A 16,567-nucleotide genomic window follows, 5' to 3' on the forward strand; every position below is an offset into this window, starting at 1 on the left:
AGTATTCTTACCTGGAGAATCCCATGGACGGAGGAGCCTGGTGGGCTACAGTCCACAGGTTCGCAAAGAGTCGGGCACGACTGAGCGACTTCACTTACTTACCTACTTATGTATCAGTAACCCCAAACTTCCTATTTCCAGCCTGGAAGTCTTCACAGAACTACAGATTTATATGTCTAGTAGATTATTTAGTATTTCTACCTAGGCATTTAGAACCATTTCAAACCTAACATAGTCAAGAGACAAATCTTGATTCCATCTTTGCCCTAGTTCCGTGTCCCCCTCTTCACACTTCTCTTCCCCAATCTTTCTTATCTCAGAAAATGGTACCATGCTTATCCAGATGCTCAAGCAAAAATCTACATGTTACCCTTCATCCCTCTCTACTCCTCTCTCATTGAGTCAATCCATCAGCAAGTCTTGTCTACTTTCCCCCAAAACCTATCCTAGTGGACCTATCAGTCCACTACTCTTGGATCTACAATAATTCCTTGTTCAAGGCACTCTCACTGAGCTGCCTCTCCTGGATTCCTGCAATAGCATCTCTAAATGTCTCCTTGCTTCCTATTCACACAGCAGCCACAGTGATCTCTTAAAACATCCGTAAGATTGTGTGGCTTCCTGCATAAAATCCACCAATGGTTTTCTACCACCCTTGGCCAAAATCTAAACTGTTTAGTCTGGATGACAACGTGCAACATGATCTGGCCCCCATCCATCTCTCTGATCTCAACCCACACCACTGCCCTGTTGCTCAGCATCCTCCAACCATACTGGATGATGTTTGGTACCTAAAACAAGACACTTATTTCTACAAGGGAGACTTTTCTCCACTGTTTCCTCTGCTTCACCTGCTCTTTTTCTTTGACTTTTGTATGGCTGACTCCTTACATTCATTACTATCTACTTAGAGACTCCTCACCAAGCAATATTTTATGTGTTTATTCATTCATATTTTTGTGAAATCTGTAGTCTACAACATAGGAAATGTTGAATAAATATTTTAAAATAAATGAAAAGATGGGATTTAAAACAGTATTTTTAAGATCTCAGGTGTCAACTAGTATTATTATTACCAATAATAAATAACAATAGCAATGACACCTTATATTGAGTGATTACTATATGCCAGGTTCCCATTCTAGGTGTTTATTTTATAAATGTTATCTCATTTCAGCCCCAGCAGCCTTATCAAGTAATTACTATTATTATTCCCATTTAAAAAATTAATTTTCTCCATTCTACACATAGGAAACAGAGGCAACTGGAAAGTTATATGATTTTCCCAAGGTCAAAAGTCCCGGTCAAAGCCAGGATTCAATCAGGTAGACTAATTTTAGGGCTTCCATGATGATCTACTTAGTATCTTTTTATTATGATAGTCACTAATATCAGTAATGATAAGCAGCATTAACTGAACTTCTACTATGTGCCAGGCACCTAGGCTTTCCACTTTGGTTAATTTAATTCTCACAACAAAAGCCTTATAAGGTAGCATTACTATACTCATTTTGCAAATGCAGAAACAAAGAAGTTAAATTTCTAGCTCCAGGTCATGCAACAGACGTGTGGTATAGCCAGGATTCCAACCCACCTGTGACTCTAAATCCTTGTTTTTTCTCCTATACTACATGCTTATATTTTCCCAATGAGGAATTCATTTTTTCCCCATGGTCCATAAACCACAAACTCAAGGGGTCTCCTGCCAATTCTAGGAACATCTTTCATATTTGTAGTTTCCTCAACTCTTCTGTTCACTCAACAAATATTTAGACCGCCTGATACAAGCGGATGCGTTGCTTCACATAGGGAGGGCTCCATAAGTCTCAGTGTGCTATCGGGTTTCTCTGTTTCATCTGTTCTCACCTGTGAAGAAACTTCTCGTAGGTCTGGCGGAAGGCAAAGCCTGCCCGACGCACCCTCACGTTTTCTAGGAGTCCAAGATACTCTACTTGATGCCGGCAGCGTTCATCATCAAAGATCTGTGGGGATTTCATGTCGTTGGGCTTGATGCAACGCACATAATATGGTTCCTAAAGAAATAAACCAGCAAATGGTAAGCTTCAGTGGAGAAAAATCTCAGACTACAGACACTAACATGAAAAGGAACGCATTTGAGTCAGTTCTAATGAGATGGATGAACCTAGAGCCTATAATACAGAACGAAGAAAGTCAGAAAGAGAAAAACAAATATCATATATTAATGCATATATATCTTCCCTGGTGGCTCAGAGGTTAAAGCATCTGCCTCCAATGCGGGATACCTGGGTTTGATCCCTGGGTCGGGAAGATCCCCTGGAGAAGGAAATGGCAACCCACTCCAGTATTCTTGCCTGGAGAATCCCATGGAAGGAGGAGCCTGGTGGGCTACAGTCCACAGGGTCGCAAAGAGTCGGATAGGACTGAGCGACTTCACTTTCACTTTCTTCCAACGCATATATATGGAATCTAGAAAGATGATACTGATGAACCTCTTTGCAGGGCAGCAGTGGAGACGCAGACAGACAGAACAGACTCATGGACACAGTAGGGGAAGGAGAGGGTGGGATGAATTGAGAGAAGAGCATGGAAACACACACATCACCACATGTAAAAGAGACAGCCAGTGGGAATGTGCTGTATGACGCGGGGAGCTCAAACCTGGTGCTCTGTGACAACCTAGAGGGGTGGGATGGGGAGGGAGGTGGGACGGAGGTTCAAGAGGAAGGGGACATAGGTATACCTATGGCTGACTCATGTTGATGTATGGCAGAAACCAACACAATACGGTAAAGCAATTATCCTCCAATTAAAAATAAATAAAATTTTTTTAAAAAGACACTATGACTAACATGTAATTAGTGTTAACTGTGTCAAATTAAGCTTTGTGACTCTAATTTCTCAGGCACAGACTTGTGAAAAATTCTTCCTTTCTCTTCAATTTACGCTTGGAAGTTCTCAGGCATTCTGCTACATTTTTGTATTATTATGTTTTAGGATTCAGCAGGAAGAGTAGAAGTGGAATAAAACTAGCGTGTAAGTAATTGAGACAAGTAAACATCAAGTTTTTGTGTATTTACAGAAACATGATTAAAAGTAACAGAAGTAATTTAATAGAAAGAGTCAGAAACTATGATAAAGATGCATTGCAATGAAGAATATAAAATATTAGGCTCAGCTCTGGCACACAGATGTGCTGGATTCAGCTTTGAATCATTACAGTCCTTCAAACTGGAATAGTTTCTTTGGAATATCAGTGTTTTTAGATGCTTAAATGGAGCAAAAGAAATCTAGACAAAGATTATATACAAAAATGGGCCTCCAATTACTTCCATAAATAGTTTTGCAAATATACTGTTTGGAACAAGATAAAAGTTAATCAGATATACAAGAAGCCAAGATAACATGAATTAGAAATAGCAAAACAATATACAAAATAAAAAGATCTGCAGGGGTCCAGATGTTGGGATTAGCAGATAGAAATATCAAAACAACTATATTTAGCATGTTCAAGATGACAAAAGGCAATATTAAGAATGTTTTAAAGAACCAGAACTATAAAAAAGAACCAAACCAAAGAGAAGACCAAGGACTTAAAGATGCAATAGTAGAAATTAAGAACTCAGTGGACCAGTAGAAGAGTACATTGGAAATAGTTCAAGAAAAAAATAGTAAACTAGAAGGAAAGTGAGAAGAATTTTCCCAGAATGGATCATGGAGAGACAAAAAGACAGAAAATAAAGAAGAGAGGTTAAGAGGCATAGAAGACATACAGTGAGATGCTTTAATTAACTGGAGTCCTACGGAGAGGAGACAGAAGGGACAGAAGCAATATTTGAAGAGCTAATAGTCAAAGACTTGGCAAAACTGATGAATATCAATCAAGCTGGAACAAACTGAAAAAGTGCTACAAACTGCAAGCAAGATTAAAAAAAAGGTACATCAGTAAGACTTCTTAAAACCAAAGAAGAGCAGCCAGAAGAAAAAAGACTTATTACCTAAAGGAGCAACAGTCTAATAGCTGACTTCTCAAAAGAAACTACGGAATATGGAAGACAAATGAATATTATGCTTGAAATGCTGAAAGGCTGTCAGTTCAGAATTTTACACCCTAGCAAAACTATTCTTCAAGAAGGAAAACATGTAGACTATTTCCAGGTAAACAAAAACAGAGAATTTGTCAACATCAGGCCTCATATACAAGAGGAGAAAATTCAAACAGAACAAAAAAGGCCCAAGATGAAGGTCAAAAAAGAAGGGATAAATGAGGAAATCCAAACAGATATTAACAGTACTTAGCATTAATAATGGTGATGGTGATGTCATCATCTTCGACTTAGAATTATATACGAACATATTGTATATATTTACATGTATACATAAATGAAATAAATATTTGTAAGTACATGACTAAAACAGCACATAAGTTGGGAGGAAGACAAATGGAATTAAGATGTTTTATGGACCTTGCCTTGTCCAGGAAGGAGATAAAAACACCAAATAATATTAGATTTTTATAATCAATAATGACACCGGAATAATTTGAGTAACCACTGAAACAGTATTATGGTGTAAATCTTCCAAAATAATAAAGTCAATAAATGTAGTAATAAAATATCATTGTCATACTAGTGGTTGAAGGGTGGTACAAGGAAAGGATGCCTCTCTAGGTCTAACTAAACATTCTGACTCAAAAGATTCACAGCCCACACTTGGCAGGAGTCTACTCAGAAAGACAAGAACATGGCTTGCTAGGAGGCAGTGTCGAGATCATGCGGCAGCCCACAGAGCAGTCAGGTGATAGCTTAGGCACGACGAGATGAGGTCCGTATCAGACAGATGTAGGAAGTGCCCTTGGTTTAAAAGCCTCACGCCCCATAGGATTCAATATCTCCCACAGCAAATCTAAAGATACAGCTTCCAGGGTCCTTGAAAGGGACATGCCTAATACATGAGTCACCACACTCAGGCAGCCAGAAGTATGACATTCCCACCAGACATTTCTCATTTTCCCAGTGCAGGTACACTTTATCAATAGGGGTAATTTTTACCTTAAGTGATGTTGCCTAGTAATATGGTTGATGTACATCATGCATTTAACAGGGGAACAGAGCTAGAAATTTAACTGAGGTTATCAGGCAGAAGGAATAGAATTTTGCTTACCTTTCACCCACAGTAATCAATCAAAAAGGTTAGAAAGGGAAGAAAAAGAAATAGAGAAGAGACAAATAGAAAGCACTAAGGAGATGGTCAATTTGTAAACAACATGCAGTAGCTATGTTAAGAGTAAATGCAATAAATGATTTATTCAAAGGACAAAGATGGTCAAAATGGATAAAAAGCCAAAACTACCTCTGTATGCTATTTATGAGTCATACCTGAAGCATAAAGTCATGGAAAGACTGAAAGTTTTAAGGACAGACCATGCAAACCCTAGTCAAAAAAAGAGCTAGTTTTAACTATTTTATTCCTGCAAAAGTGACTTTAAGGCAAAAATCAATACAGAAATAAAGATTTCATAGTGATAAATGACTCACACGCTAGGAAGATATAATAGTTCTAAGTTGAATAAGCTTAATAAATTCACAAAATATTTAAAGCAAAAATGGAAGGCATATTAAGAAGCAGGCAAATTCAGAATTACAGTAGGTTTTATCACATTTCAGCACTGACAAAACAAAGTAATTTTAAGAATGCGGAAACGCTGGACACTAATATGATGCAGACTTGACCTAACGACTGTGTACAGACTATTAAGTGCAAATAATTCTAATACATAAAGAAAACTTACATCTCTAACGGCTGAAATCACACAGAGTATATCCTCTGATCAAATGAGATTAAGTTAGAAATCAAGAGAAAGAAGATAATTAGAGAATCTTAAGATGATTGCAAATTAAGAAATATACTTCTAAATTATCCTTGGGTCAAAAAGAAAATTACAGTGTGAATTAGAAAATATTTTGAACTCAATAATTTATGCAATCATGTGGGCAAGGCAATCTTAGTACAAGGTATCATTTGAGTCATGTAAATAACTTTACTAAACAGAAACCAGTTGAATGGAATTTTACCAGTGTTGACTGATTATGCCCAGAAAGGGGTAACACTCACACCCATCTAAGGGGTGGGGAATGCCCTTTCATCCTGGTTAGTAATATAAAAACCTTCAGATAAGGAATCCAGTGCAAATGCTTTCTCTATATTTCATCAGCATTCTGTTTCAATTTATAAATGCCGCCTCCTCTCTCCTTATAAATATCCAGACTGACTCAACCTAAGAAATCCTAAATTTGACAAATTCCAAGCGTCTTATTAAGGTTAAGTCACAAAAGTTAATAGTGATCTTATCATCTGGCACTTTTAAACCTTTTTCTCCCTATATTTTATGAGAAAAACATCCTTCGACAAAGTACGTGTTTGCTGAATCATTTCAGTCATGTCCGACTCTTTGAGACTCTACGGACTGTAGCCTGCCAGGCTCCTCTGTCCATGGGATTCTCCAGGCAAGAACACTGGAGCAGGTTGCCATTCCCTCCTCCAGGGGATCTTCCCGACCCAGGGATCGAACCTGCGTCTCTTGCATCTCCTGTATTGGCAGGAGGGTTCTTTACCACTAGTGCCACCTGGGAAGCCCTTGCCAAAGTACACCAATCAGTATATATATTAGCCAGAAGATCCTGGATTTAGATATTCATTTACTTAGCCTGTGTTGAACAGTATCAAATAGAGCCAATGGCAAATTAAAGTTCTTTTAATAATTTACTGACCACCTGTTCAGAGTGCTTTATGAGGTATCAGTGAAAGTCACTCAGTCGTGTCTGACTCTTTGCGACCCCATGGACTGTACAGTCCATGGACTTCTCCAGGCCAGAATACTGGAGTGGGTAGCCATTTCTTTTTCTGGGAGATCTTCCCAAGCCAGGGATCAAACCCAGATCTTCCTCATTGCAGGTGGATTCTTTACCAGCTGAGCCACCAGGGAAGCCCATGAGGTATCAAGAGAGAGAGAAGATTAGCAGAAGTCATTCCTTAGATTCTAAAGACTTATAATCTAGGTGGCAATGAGACACGTGTTTAAAAATACTATGCGTTATAGTTAATAATACTATATTGTACATTTGAAAGTTGCTGAGAGATTCTTAAAAGTTCTTATCACAAGAAAAAGTTTATGTATGGTATAGATGTTAATTAGACTTATTGTGATTATTTTGCAAAATATACAAATGTCATTATGTTGTACACCTAAAATGGATAGTTATATGTCAATTATATGTCAATAAAATACACGAATAATTACAAATTTTTAAATAAAAAAAACCACCGTGTGAACTCAAAAAAGCAGGAGTTAGGGACCTTCACTTCCAGTGATGAAGGACTAGGCAATTCCTATCAACCTTCCTGAGAAAGTCACTAGGAAAAAAGTGCTATACAAAATTATGGGGGGATGGGAGAAATCTTCATTGCATGAAGAGCTAATAACATAGCCAAGATGAGACAAAGACTAAAGTCCAGGGAGGATAAAGCTGGCCTTGAGGTCTGCTTCCATTTTCGAGGCAACTGTCTGCCGATCTATAGAGGCAGCCATGAGGCTCAGCACAGCTGCTGGCAGCCTTGAGGGGCCTGGGGGATGAAAGCTGGAGCCTGAGTCCTCAGACACAGGACTCCACTCTGGTCTGGAATCCTGAAAAGTTAAACTCGGGAGTTATAAGCTGAATGGAAAACAGGTTGGCACTTCCAGGGAAGGCAGACAGCTCACTGCTAAGCCCCTGTAGGTCCTGAAATTTGATTAAGGTGATTTCGGAATGTCAGAATTTGCCTGATACATCTTTTAAAACATAAACTTTCAACTTTTCTGTTAGGATTAGATGTCATTAATAAGTGGCAACGTATCTGTTGTTGTTCAGTCGCTGAGTCGTGTCTGACTCTTTGCGACCCCATAGACTGCAGCACGCCAGGCTTCCCTGTTCTTCACCATCTCCCTGAGATTGCTCAAACTCCTGTCCATTGAGTCAGTGATGCCATCCAACCATCTCATCCTCTGTCATCCCCTTCTCCTTCTGCCTTCAATCCTTCCCAGCATCAGGGTCTTTTCTAACGAGTCAGTTCTTCACATCAGGTAGCCAAAGTACTGGAGCTTCAGCTTCAGCATCAGTCCTTCTCAGGATTGATTTCCCCTAGGATTGACTTGTTTGATCTCCTTGTTATCCAAGAGACTCTCAAGAGTCTTCTCCAACACTACAGCTCATAAGCATCAATTCTTTGGCGTTCAGCCTTCTTTATAGTCCAACTCTCACAGCCATACATGATTACTGGAAAAACCATAGCTTTGACTATATGGACCTTTGTTGACAAAGTAATGTCTCTGCTTTTTAATAATGCTGTCTAGGTTTGTCACAGCTTTTCTTCCAAGGAGCAAGCATCTTTTAATTTCATGGCTGTAGTCACATCTGCAGTGATTCTGGAACCCAAGAAAATAAAGTCTGTCACTGTTTCCCCATCTATTTGCCATAAAGTGATGGGACTGGAGGCCACGATCTTAGTTTTTTGAATGCTGAGTTTTAAGCCAACCTTTTCACTGTCCTCATTCACCTCCATCAAGAGGCTCTTTAGTTCTTCTTCACTTCTGCCATAAGAGTGATGTCATCTGTGTATCTGAGGTTACTGATTTCTCCCAGCAATCTTGATTCCAGCTTCAGCCCAGCATTTCACATGATGTGCTCTGCATATAAGTTAAATAAGCAGGGTGACAATATACAGCCTTGATGTACTCTGTTCCCAATTTTGAACCAGTCTGTTGTTGCATGTCTGGTTCTAACTGTTGCTTCTTTACCTGCATACAGGTTTCTCAGGAGGCAGGTAAGGTGGTCTGGTATTCCCATCTCTTTCAGAATTTTCCACAGTTTGTTGTGATCTAGTGTAGTCAATGAAGAGGCAGATGTTTTTCTGAAATTCTCTTGCTTTTTCTATGATCCAACAGATGTTGGCAATTTGAACTCTGGTTCCTCTGCTTTTTCTAATGTGTCTGTATTCCTTTTCTTTAATTTGATTTGACAATTTTGTTCCATTTACATTCACTGTACTTATTAATATATTTGGATTTTTCTCTAACATCTTAATTTGTCCCAGTTTTCCTATGTTACTCTGTCTCCTCTTTGCTATGTTTTTTAGGACTGATGATTCTTTTCTCATTCTGACTTCCCCTACCCCCAACTACTAGCTTGTAAGTTAAAAACTCATTTCTATTATTTTAATGACTACACTAGAAAATTTTACATGTACTTATAACTCATGAGAGTTATAAGCTAATCAATACATTTATCCTTTTCCTGAACAACCAAGGACCTTAAACACTTGAAATATAATAACTCACCCTTCCAGTTTATATGCTATTGTGCTATTTAATTCTAACCTGCATTTTAAATCCAATATAATATTATTTTATAGAGTCAGTTGATTTATATGCATCTACATATTCACCAATTTCTTTGCTCTTCATTTTGCATTTCAGACTTTCATTTAGTAATCAGACATCCTCCTACCTGATATATATCCTTTAGCATTTCCTTTTTCTTTGCTTTGTATCTATTTTATTTTTTAAATTATAAAACTATGATAACACATTTATAGGAGACTTGGAAAATACAGAATAAAGTTACATATATATTTCCATATATATGTACGGAAATATATTTACATACATATAGTTCCACTTTATATTACAATTTTTTAAGTAGATAAATTAAGATTTTCAGTTGGAGTTTCAATATCAAACTCTCAGAAATTAATAGAATGAATGTACAGAGTAGTAGAAGAACATAGTAGACCTGAAAAGCATTATGAACCAATTCTACATAATTAAGATTTATACTATGGTTTTTCCAGTAGTCCTGTATGGATGTGAGAGTTGCACCATAAAGAAGGTTGAGCACCAAAGAACTGATGCCTTCAAACTGTGGTGTTGGAGAAAATTCTTGAGAGTCCCTTGGACTGCAAGGAGATCAAACCAGTCAATCCTTAAGGAAATCAAGCTATTGATGATTATTCATTGGAAAGACTGATGCTGAAGTTCCAGTACTTTGGCCACTGATGTGAAGAGCCAACTCATTGAAAAAGACCCTGATTCTGGGAAAGATTGAAGACAGGAGAAGGGGATGACAGAGGACTGACTCAATGGACAAGAGTTTGAGCAGGCTCTGGGAGATGTGGAGGACAGGGAAGGCTGGCGTGCTGCAGCCCCTGGGGTCACAAAGAGTTGGACACAACTGAGCAACTGAACAACAAGATTTATATAATTTTCACACAACAGTAGGATATAAATTCTATTCAAGTTCCCACTGAATTTCCTTTAGTGTGGTTCTAACTCTGTTTTTATTTTTTCAGAAAGATTCTTTGTTGTTCATGAAAAATAAATTCTCTCAGTATAGAATTTTGATTTATTTTCTCTAGGCCTGTTACTCCTTCAAAGCTAATCTGCTTTTAAGGTATTTTCTTTGTCTTTGATATTCTGGGGTTTCACTAGAGGATTGGGGGCAGATTTCTTTTAATTTTTCTAACTTGGGATACACTGGACTTCCTGACTATCTCTTTCATCATTCTGGAAATTCTTTTTCTTTTTCTTCAAAAATCGCTCTGCCCATTCTCTCCTCTCCATGCACATCAGACCTTTTCATTTTATCTTCCATGTTTCTTAATATGTCTTTTATAAGTTTCATTTCTTGGACGAAGTGAAATTCTGGATAATTTCTTTGATTCTGTCTTTCATTTCCCTATTCTCTCTTCAGCTTTGTCTTAACCAATGTTAAATCTATCCACTGAATTTTACATTTTAATTATTTAGCTTTTATTTCTATCAATTACCTAGTCACTTGCTCTTAACTACTAGTTCTCGTATTTTTAGGACTTTCATTTCTTGAAACGCATTAAGCATTCTGGGAGTCTTTCTGATAATTCCATATAAGACATTTTCATGAGGCTGCGGTTTAGTCTCACCTCCCTTGTGTCCTGTCTTGCTTCTTTATATGTGTGGTCGTCCTTTACTATGAACTGCTTTTTTTCCCTAGAACACCATCTGTGGAAGTTCTATTTCTTTAAGGTCTGGTATGAAGGTGGTTTCCTCTCTGCTCTCATCAGATGCCCAGGGGTAATACCAGACCTGGATGGACCACTTTAAATTGTTGGCTTCAGTCTTTTCAGGCCACCTAGGTATGAGTTTGGACTGCAAATCTCATCAAAGCGGCTTATGATTATTAATTCTCAAGGGAGGTTCACTCACCCCACTTGGCTCAGTGCCAAACTCCAAGGCAGTTTTCCTTCCCGACAGTGAGGGATTATTTCCGGAGCTAGCCCTTAGAGGAGGCAACCCTCTAGAGACCTAGCTTTGTGTAGCTGGTGTATACATACTTGTGAGTGTGCACGTGGTTTGTAATCCCGTATGAGTCACCCTACTCTGAGCAGACCCTGGCCTTCCCTTCAAGGACCCAGTCTTGGACACCTATACTCAAAGGTACCCGCACTCAAAGGTACCCACTTCAACAACTGCCCACAGGGTGAAAGTGGCATGGTGCTCTCCTCACTTTCCCTTCACTCAGTTAATTTCTGCCTTCCCTCAGCACCCGGCCTACACATTCCTTGCTTTCTTGTTAGTTCATGACTGTATTTAGGAAGTTGGTTTTTTATAATTTACCTAACTTTCTGGTTGTTTTCAGTTGGTATTAAAGGCCACTTTGTTCACCCTATTGCCATCAAATGCATTGCTGCTGCTGCTGCTAAGGCGCTTCAGTCGTTGTCCGACTCTGTGCGACCCCATAGACGGCAGCCCACCAGGCTCCCCCGTCCCTGGGATTCTCCAGGCAAGAACACTGGAGTGGGTTGCCATTTCCTTCTCCAATGCGTGAAAGTGAAAAGTGAAAGTGAAGTTGCTCAGTCGTGTCTGACTCTTAGCGACCCCATGGACTGCAGCCTACCAGGCTCCTCCATCCATGGGATTTTCCAGGCAACAGTACTGGAGTGGGGTGCTATTGCCTTCTCCCATCAAATGCATTACTCACATGTATTTAAAAAATCTTCATGTTTATGTTCCTACGTGAAACTCACCTCTAATTTAATTTTTTTAATGTTAACCTTGTACTAAGGTCATAGTAATCTCATAAAATAAATCAGGTAGTGGCTTCTCTTCTTCCCATCCTCCAAAACCATGTTTGTATGATAGGAATTACTGGCTCCTTGAAGGATTTATAAAACTTATCTATAAAACCATCTGGGCCTGAAGTTCTTGGCAGAGTTGGAAGAAGGCAGACTTCTGATTAGTGATTCAGAATCTCTAAGGTTACTGATTCATTCAGGGTTTCTATTTCTTCTTGAGTGAATTTTGATAACATTATTCTAGAAAACTAGTGCTTCCCAGATCGTGCTAGTAAAGAATCCTCCTGCCGATGCAGGAGACACAAGAGATTCGGGTTCAATCTCTGACTTGGGAAGATCCCCTGGAGTTGGAAATGGCACCCCACCCCAGTATTCTTGCCTAGAAAATTCTATGGGCAGAGGAGCCTGGCAGGCTACAGTATACGAAGCTGCAAAGAGTTGGACACGACTGAGCATGCACACACATTCTATTATTAGAAAACTAATTGTGAAGATTCATTGGCATATAGCTGTTTGTAATACTCTGATGCTTTATTTAATTTATTTTTTTTACTCTTTTTTTTTTTTACTCTGATGCTTTAAAAAATCTCTGTAATATAGAGGTTGTAACCTATTTTCATTCTGAATATTGTTTTCTCTCTTTAAAATCAATTTTTTAAAGGTCTAATTAATTTTTTGATCTATTACTTTTAGTTTTTGCTATTTAAAAATTATTCTCTCACTTTCTTTTGATTTTCCTTGGATTCCCTTTACTGACTTCTTGAATTGTATCTTATCTCATTTACTTTCGATCTTTTTCTTTGTTTGTTTGTTTTTAATAAAGGCATAACAAGTGGGCCGCTTTAGGAGTGTTCTACTGATTCTGATAAATTCTTTGTCATGCAGTTTCACATATTTTGTAGTTTCCATTCAGATTTCTTCTTCAACCTGTGAGTTATTTAGGAGAACACTTTTTTAAAGTTCCCAAGCATATTAAAAAAAAAAAAAAACTTTTTAAAGGCTGGTTTTTATTTCACTTGCTGTGAGGATGGAGAATACATCTGTGTATATATTTGTTAAAACAGTGAGACTTCCTTTGTGCTCTAGCTTATGGTCATTTCTTAAAAATGTTCTATGTATACTTCAAAGGAATATGTATTTCCTATCCCCTGGGTACAGAGATCTTTTGATTAAAGTTTAAATTTGGTTTTCAAAGCTTCTTCACTCTTGCTAAGGTTTTTGCTTCATCTATCAGTTTTTGGTAGAGGTGGTTTAATATCTCCCTCTAGAATTGTGAACTTGTCAATTTTGCCTTTTTCGCCTTTTACATTTTTCAGGGTCGTCATCTTCTTTTTTTTTGCTTTTTAGAATTTAAGTACCATCATGGCTGTATTGTTAGGTACCTAGTTCAAAATGGCTTTATTGAGTATTTTCTTTTTATTATTACTAGTCTATCTGTATTTAATAGATTTCCCCCTTAAATTTTATGTTCTCTCACATTAATATTGCCTTCACCAGTTTTCTTGGGGGAGGGGGCTTGATATGTCTTTATCTACCTTTTTGTTCTTAATCTTTCTGCAGAGTATTAATTAGCTATAATAACTCCTATGAACAACACGGCAAAACCTTGGTCTTATTGCAGGTTAAGTTCCAGACCACGGCAGTAACATGAACACAGCAATAGCGTGAGTCACATGAATTTTATGGTTTACTGGCTTTCTGGACTGACGGGTCGTCTCTATTCTTTGGCTTGTCCCTGCTCCCTTTCTCATTCCCTACCACTATACACACAGAGAGTGGGGAGCTGTAGCAGAGACTGCTAGGCTAGTTGCCTACCTCATATACAGTACATTTTTCCTACTTTGAAACGGAATACTTACTTCTAGCTGGGAGCAATGCTAACCAGAATGAAAGGCACTTCCCAGCTTCCCTGGCAACTAAGCACACCAAATGAGACGGAGCTAAAGTACTGTATGAGGCTTCCAGGAAGTCTCTTTAAAAAGGAAGAAGCTCCAGCTGCCATCTTGGACCAGGAGGACAGATGCCAAGCATTAAGATAGTAGAGCAGAAAGACAGACGGAACCTGGATCTCTAACAACCTTAGAGCTGGGATACCTTCTTCAGCACTTCATTTACACAGACAGAACTAAATGTCTCTTCTGTTTAATCCACTAATTTGGGGGTGGGGTGGGGTTTATTTGTTTAGCAGCTGAATGGAATTCTCCATACAGAACTGATAAATGGTCCTAGAATTTTTATTTAAAAAATGTAACACTGGGACTTCCCTAGTGGTCCAGTGCTTAGGAGTCTAGCTTCCAGTGCAGGGGACATGGGTTTGATACGCGGTCGAGGAACTCAGATCCCACACGCTACAGGGCAGCAAAGCCTATGCCCTGTGACTGCTGAGCCTGCACTCTAGAGCCCATGAGCTGCACCTGCTGAGCCTGTGCACCGCAACTCCTGAAGCCCATGTGCCCCAGAGCCTGCGGCTCCAGAGCAAGAGAAGCCCCTCTGTGCTGCAACTAGGGAAAGCCTGCATGCCACAACGAAGAGCATCTGCATGCTGCAATAAAGACCCAGCACAGCCACAAATACATAAATGTTAAAAAATGAACATTTAACTACCAAATAGTGAAAATAAAAATGATTCTTTTCTAATTAACTTGAACATATTTTACAAACAATATATTACAAGGAATGTGTTTCATAAAGTACATTCTATAAAATTCGGCGTGCGACTCTCTTTCTCGTGTCCCATGCCTTTCTTCTAGGTTTTTTCTTGCTGGATGATGCAGGTTGAAGCTGACTTGCAGAGAAAAGCTGAGGGACAAGAGGAGGGGTCTTAAGGGTATTCAAGTCTACAGCCCTGGTAGCCTTAACCCTCTCTGCCTTTCTGGAGGTTTGATTGTACAAGCCAACACACTGTTCTTATTTGTTGTCACCTGAGGTCAAAGAATCCTGACGAAAAGAACAGAAAGCTACTGAAGAGATGTATTCTTATGGCATTTGCCTAATTTATCCACAGTGAAGTAACCAAAAATAATATAGATTTAAATTTTTAGAGAGGAAGTTGATTAAAGAAAAAAAAAGATAAAAATGAAGAACAAAAAATACACTGGAAAAACACCAGGAGAGAAAGATAAAAATGAAGGAACTAAAAATAATGAGCCCCAGAATGCTGCCTAATTTATCAAACTCGTCAACAGCAGCAGTTAAGAGTAGAAATCTGTTCTTCAAGGGGAAAAAAACCTCAGACTAAAGTTATCAAACAGTATGAGGCCTCAAAGGAACAATAAAAAGCAGAAACGACTGCCCATAGTACATCTTTTCATTTCAACTATTAAAACAGCCTAAGGGCAACACTTAAATACTAAACTTCCTCTTAAAGCTCTATCTGTAATTTGTATTCAGATACAACATAAGGATGGTACGTGACAATTTAACTCAAGATTTTTTTTTTTTAAAGCCAGGCCTTGTCCTCAGCACAGGGCTAAAATTTCTTTTATCAGGCACATACTATACCTGTAGTATACTGTTTTTATTTTTTTAAGATCACATATAAGACTTTCCCGTTGATGACAACAATATAAAAGGCCTAAATTTAAGATCATTCATCTGGGACACAAACAACTGTTTCACCAGGCCATGTTAAAAAACAAACAAAACAGTATTAAGAATTACTATAACATTCATTTAAAATACATGTTCTTCAATTTGATTTACTATAGTTACCTAAAAAGCAAATACTATACATACCTTTCTCATTAACATATGTCAAGAGAGAATCCATGAAATAAAACGGGTATTTTAAAATGAAAGTAATTACCTTTGATGCAAGGTTGTCTACCAAAGCAATCATAGAATTCTTAAATAAGGTGGCAGCGGTCAATGGTCTCTTGGTCACCTCTGTAATGCTCAGTTTGCCTTCAGGCCACATATTCTTCAGCACAGGATTTGAACTGAGAAGCACAGAAAGAGTGGCTTGAACGTTACATTCAAATAAGTGGATTAAGAATTGCTAAGCATTCCTGCTGAACTGTATCCTGGGAGCCACAATTGCACTGCAGACGCAACTCACTAGGCCTGATTGAAAGAATGATTTCACCTGGAAAATCAGGCTGAGAGTATAATGGCAGATACCACACCACAAAATGAGAAGATGTGTCTAAATCACGCCACCTTCGAAAAGTTCTTTAAATTTCTTTAAATGATTGCGTTGTTACTATTACGTATTATATTCTGATGGTTCACACAGCTCTATACCATATACCTAAAATCAAATGGTTTTGGTGATTCTTACAAGAATGAGACCACATCATAAACAGGAAAATGATCTTCAAGGTCGTGTCAGAAATCAGGAAAGGGAAAGCATTTTTTAAAAAACTGGAGTATAATTGTTTTACAATAATGTGTTAGTTTCTGCTGTACAACAAAGTGAATCAGCTATATGTATACAGATATCCCC

The 16,567-nt window shown here is 38.3% G+C and overlaps 1 protein-coding gene across 6 annotated transcripts in view; it reads right to left on the reverse strand.

The window, feature by feature from the left end:
- The window catches only part of MYO1D (myosin ID), a 359,000-nt gene that overhangs the window by 197,209 nt on the left and 145,224 nt on the right, over positions 1 to 16,567 (reverse strand). For all 6 annotated transcript variants that reach the window (XM_086360259.1, XM_086360256.1, XM_086360255.1 and 3 more), the window contains exons 14-15: positions 15,929 to 16,061; positions 1,867 to 2,033 (exon numbers count right to left, since the gene is read on the reverse strand). In XM_086360259.1, coding sequence (XP_086216385.1) covers positions 1,867 to 2,033; positions 15,929 to 16,061 — 300 coding nt within the window. The remainder of the gene's footprint in view (positions 1 to 1,866; positions 2,034 to 15,928; positions 16,062 to 16,567) is intronic.

Source organism: Bos grunniens, chromosome 19, assembly GCF_055505025.1.
Source record: "Bos grunniens cultivar Pamir isolate PY7600 chromosome 19, Bosgru_T2T1.0, whole genome shotgun sequence".
Taxonomy (NCBI): Eukaryota; Metazoa; Chordata; class Mammalia; order Artiodactyla; family Bovidae; genus Bos; species Bos grunniens.